Source organism: Lepidochelys kempii, chromosome 24 (genome assembly GCF_965140285.1).
Source record: "Lepidochelys kempii isolate rLepKem1 chromosome 24, rLepKem1.hap1, whole genome shotgun sequence".
In the NCBI taxonomy this organism is placed as follows: domain Eukaryota; kingdom Metazoa; phylum Chordata; order Testudines; family Cheloniidae; genus Lepidochelys; species Lepidochelys kempii.
The window spans coordinates 18,079,336-18,083,948 of record NC_136403.1 but is presented as its reverse complement, the minus strand read 5'-3'; the positions used below and the strand labels follow the sequence as shown (position 1 = coordinate 18,083,948).

Genomic DNA, 4,613 nt, shown 5'->3' with positions numbered 1-4,613 from the left:
AAGGGCCCCTTGCCTTTCTTCTACTAAGGAACGGGGGGCAGGGGTGGCAATTCTCTCCCTCCCCTCTATACTGCGATGGGTTGGGGTGGGTCCCATCTGTGCCAGAGAGGGGGCTGGCATATCCCCTCTGATGGGGGACCTGAAGGGGGCTGCAGAACCACCTGACATGTCCCAGGCCAGCAGCCTCAATTCTCCGGTACCAGGATTCCTGTCACCCCGCACCCCACCGCCGGAAAGAGACCAGCTGGGCGATGCAAGGGCTTGGGGGTAAGAGACTTTATTAAAGAGAGAGGCTTGGGGGGAGAGGGGTGCGCAGGACGGGGGGGCCCACAATGGGGACTGAAGTCAGCAGCAGAAACACAGGGAAACAGGGAACGTCACATGGGGCTGACCCCCCACCTCTGGGAGCCCTCCCTTTAAATGTGGGGAAACTGAGGCATGCAATGTGGGGGAAGGGGGAGTGACTGCCTCATAGCTGCTAAGAGTTGGGGAGAGAACCCAGGCGTCCTGGCCCCCAGCCCCGCTCACAGCCCCAGGCGGGCTATCCCCAGAACCACTAGCAGGGGGCAGAGGCGTGGGCCAGGCGCCTGGGAGACGTGGGCGTGGGTGGACGTGGGGTAGCTGTTTTTCTTACCGGGCTCGGTGGGGCGCGCGCGGGGGCCGGTGCTGTGGGGCGGGTCCCCCTCGTAGCTGGGGTTGAGTGGGTCCGTGCTGTGGTCGTAGCCGGTGTGGTCTGGGTCCGGATAGTGGGCCTCCGTCCTGGTGGGGCAGCTCCGTGGCTGCCGTGCCGTGGCTGCGCCCGGGCTGTTGGTGGCCTTTCCAGGCCGTGGCGTTGGCGAGGGGGCCGTAGCCGGGTATCCCGGTGGGGACGTGGCCGGAGGAGATCTTGAGGCCCAGGGAGAGCAGTGCCCGGGCCCCCTGCCCGTTGCAGTAGCTGCCGGAGCAGCAGGTGCCAGCCTGGCGGAGCTGCAGGGGGCCGAAGTGGCGGCTGGGCGGCACGGCGCAGGATGGGGCCTGGCAGCTCCACATGAAGATGGGCACTGCCAGCTTCCCTGGGGGCACAAGGGGGACGTGTGTGAGAGGGACGCCAACCTTCCCAGGGTGCAATGGGGCAGCCACTGTGTGCCGTGGGAGAGGGGCATCACGCCAACCTCCCCAGGGTGCAATGGGGCAGCCACTGTGTGCCGTGGGAGAGGGGCATCACGCCAACCTCCCCAGGGTGCAATGGGGCAGCCACTGTGTGCCGTGGGAGAGGGGCATCACGCCAACCTCCCCAGGGTGCAATGGGGCAGCCACTGTGTGCCGTGGGAGAGGGGCATCACGCCAACCTTCCCAGGGTGCAATGGGGCAGCCACTGTGTGCCGTGGGAGAGGGGCATCACGCCAACCTCCCCAGGGTGCAATGGGGCAGCCATTATGTGCCATGGGGCAACAGGCATCGTGCCAACCTCCCCAGAGTGCAATGGGGCAGCCGTTATGTGCCATGGGGCAACGGGCATTGTGCTGACCTTCCCAGGGTGCAACGGGGCAGCCACTATCGTGCCATGGGAGAGGGACATGGTGCCAACCTTCCCAAGGTGCAGTGGGGCAGCCATTATGTGCCATGGGGCAATGGGCATCATGCCAACCTCCCCAGAGTGCAATGGGGCAGCCGTTATGTGCCATGGGGCAACGGGCATCGTGCTGACCTTCCCAGGGTGCAACAGGGCAGCCGTTATGTGCCATGGGGCAACGGGCATCCTGCCAACCTTCCCAGGGTGCAGTGGGGCAGCCATTGAGAGGTCACGGCAAAGGGGTGGTTGTGCCGACCTTCCCAGGGTGCAATGGGGCAGCCGTTATGTGCCATGGGGCAACGGGCATCGTGCCGACCTCCCCAGGGTGCAGTGGGGCAGGGACGGGGGCGCACTGGGGGCCGGAGGCAGCACCCTGACCCAGGCAGTGCCCCGCCCAGTTGGGCCGTCCTGGTCACTGGCAGGGGGGGTGCGGGGGCTGCAATGCACCCCAAGGGCAGCAGGGGAAGCCAGGGCTGCTGGGGTACAAAGCCCAGCGTCACCCCCACTGCTCCCCACCCACCTGCTGTGAGGGTGCCGTTGCCGTGGTAACGGCGGGCGTCCTCCCCGTCGCACGTCACCCGCTCCAGAGTGTGGGGCTGGGGGCCGAGGCTCAGGCCGGCGTAGCACTGGGTGGGGCCGCTGGGGGCCGGAGCTGCAACGAGACACGGATCAGAACCGGCGCCCCCCCAGAGGGGACAGGCCCCTGTGCCCCATTCCCCGCCCCCCCCCCCCCCCCGGAGCCAGCCAGTCCCTGCCCCGGGGCTGGATGGGAGCCGGCACCCCCCAGAGCCCCCCGTGCCCTGTTCCCCATTCCTGTTACCTGTGGCCTGGCCAGGGCTCCCCAGATCCAGCCCCTTGGCATTGCACTGGTCAGACAGGCAGTAGCGGACATCGGCCTGGATGTGGAGGAATCTGCTGGGCCCAGCGGGGGGTTCGGTCCCTCCCTTGGGGTGTCCATCTCTGCACCCCCTTTGGATCAGAGTCACAGACATGCCCCCTGGAGAGAAAGAGCCACACAAAAGGCAGGTGAAGACAGTAGCAGGGAGTTCCACAGACCCTGGGGCGGGGCCCATCTCTGGGGAACGCCTGGAATCAGCCCCACGGGCCCATCTACCCTCATATCCCGCCCACTCCCTGCCTCTCCCGGCTCAGCCCCATGGGCCCATCGAGCCCAGTGTCCTGCCTCCGCCCTGCCCCCTGGATCAGCCCCACGGGCCCATCTACCCTGGTGTCCCGCCCAATCCCTGCCCCTTAGATCAGCCCCATGGGCCCATCTACTCTCATATCCCGCCCACTCCCTGCCCCTCTCGGCTCAGCCCCATGGGCCCATTGAGCCCAGTGTCCCGCCTCCTCCCTGCCCCCTGGATCAGCCCCACGGGCCCATCTACCCTGGTGTCCCGCCCCCTCCCTGCCCCCGGATCAGCCCCACGGGCCCATCGAGCCCGGTATCCGGCCTCCCTGCGCCGTGGGGGTGTCACCTGCGCTGAGGGTGACGGCAGCCTCCATGCAGGCGCCGTGGGCCAGGGCGCAGGACTCGGGGCTCGAGTCCGCAGGACTCGGAGCCAGCCTCTGCGGGGAGACGGAGACGTGGAGGCGGGGTGGGCACCGGGGGGGGGTGTCCCTGCTGCCCCCTGCTGGAGGGGACGGGCCCTGCTCTGTGTGTGTCCCCCTGTCCCTGCTGCCCCCTGCTGGAGGGGCTGGGCCCTGCTCTGTGTGTGTCCGTGTCCCTGCTGCCCCCTGCTGGAGGAGACGGGCCCTGCTCTGTGTGTCCCCGTGTCCCTGCTGCCCCCTGCTGGAGGAGACGGGCCCTGCTCTGTGTGTCCCCGTGTCCCTGCTGCCCCCTGCTGGAGGAGACGGGCCCTGCTCTGTGTGTGTCCGTGTCCCTGTGTCCCTGCTGCCCCCTGCTGGAGGAGACGGGCCCTGCTCTGTGTGTCCCCGTGTCCCTGCTGCCCCCTGCTGGAGGGGACGGGCCCTGCTCTGTGTGTCCCCGTGTCCCTGCTGCCCCCTGCTGGAGGGGACGGGCCCTGCTCTGTGTGTCCCCGTGTCCCTGCTGCCCCCTGCTGGAGGGGACGGGCCCTGCTCTGTGTGTGTCCGTGTCCCTGCTGCCCCCTGCTGGAGGAGACGGGCCCTGCTCTGTGTGTGTCCGTGTCCCTGCTGCCCCCTGCTGGAGGGGACGGGCCCTGCTCTGTGTGTGTCCGTGTCCCTGCTGCCCCCTGCTGGAGGAGACGGGCCCTGCTCTGTGTGTGTCCGTGTCCCTGCTGCCCCCTGCTGGAGGGGACGGGCCCTGCTCTGTGTGTGTCCGTGTCCCTGCTGCCCCCTGCTGGAGGGGACGGGCCCTGCTCTGTGTGTCCCCGTGTCCCTGCTGCCCCCTGCTGGAGGGGACGGGCCCTGCTCTCTGTGTGTGTGTGTGTGAGATTGTGTTTCTCTGCATGCCATGGTGGGTCTGTGTGGACGTGATGGTTTGTGGGTCCCTCTGTGTGTCAGTGGTTGTGGGGGCAGAGAGGCGAGCCGTGTCGTGTGTCTAGAATTCTGCGTGTGCGCTCACAACGGAGGCGGCGCCTGAGTCAGCGAAACAACAATACCACAAGTTGTGCCCACTAGGGGCTAGGCAGGGGGAGTCCTGGCTCCCAGCTGTGTCCACTAGGCCCCCCCCTTTCCCCTCCCACAGCCAGGGAGAGAACCCAGGAGTCCTGGATCCCAGCGTCCTCCTGCCCCGGCTCTAACCACCAGACCCCACGCCCTTCCCAGAGAACCCAGGAATCCTGGCTCCCGACCCCCACCCCACACACACTCTACCCACTAGGCTCCCCCTCCCTCTCCTCCCAGAGCAGGGGAGAGAACCCAGGAGTCCTGGCTCCCAGGCTGCCCCCGCTCTAACCCACTAGACCCCACTCCCCTCCCAGAACTGAGGAGAGAACCCAGGAATACTGGCTCCCAGCCCCACTGCTTTAACCACTAGACCCCACTCCCCTCCCAGAGCCAGGGAAAGAACCCAGGAGACCTGGCTCCCAGCCATCCCCCCACACCAGACCCCACTCCCCTCCCAGGGCTGGGGAGAGAA

The 4,613-nt window shown here is 67.7% G+C and overlaps 1 protein-coding gene across 1 annotated transcript; it reads right to left on the bottom strand.

The window, feature by feature from the left end:
* Window positions 1–582: 582 nt before the first annotated feature.
* Window positions 583–2,547, bottom strand: LOC140902699 (ly6/PLAUR domain-containing protein 5). Its single transcript, XM_073323049.2, has 3 exons — window positions 2,373–2,547; window positions 2,073–2,204; window positions 583–1,052 (listed from the first exon to the last, which is right to left on the bottom strand). The coding sequence occupies exons 1-3, from the start codon at window positions 2,542–2,544 to the stop codon at window positions 631–633; spliced, it is 726 nt and encodes a 241-aa protein (XP_073179150.1). The 5' UTR covers window positions 2,545–2,547; the 3' UTR covers window positions 583–630.
* Between the last annotated feature and the right edge of the window lie 2,066 nt (window positions 2,548–4,613).

Bases quoted from the DNA above. Each gene is read 5' to 3' on its own strand.
- LOC140902699 (XM_073323049.2), bottom strand. From the start codon at position 2,544: ATGTCTGTGACTCTGATCCAAAGGGGGTGCAGAGATGGACACCCCAAG. The intron at 2,205-2,372 runs GTAACAGGAATG...GTCTCGTTGCAG, and splicing joins GAGCCCTGGCCAGGCCACAG to CTCCGGCCCCCAGCGGCCCC. The intron at 1,053-2,072 runs GTGGGTGGGGAG...TTGTGCCCCCAG, and splicing joins CAACGGCACCCTCACAGCAG to GGAAGCTGGCAGTGCCCATC.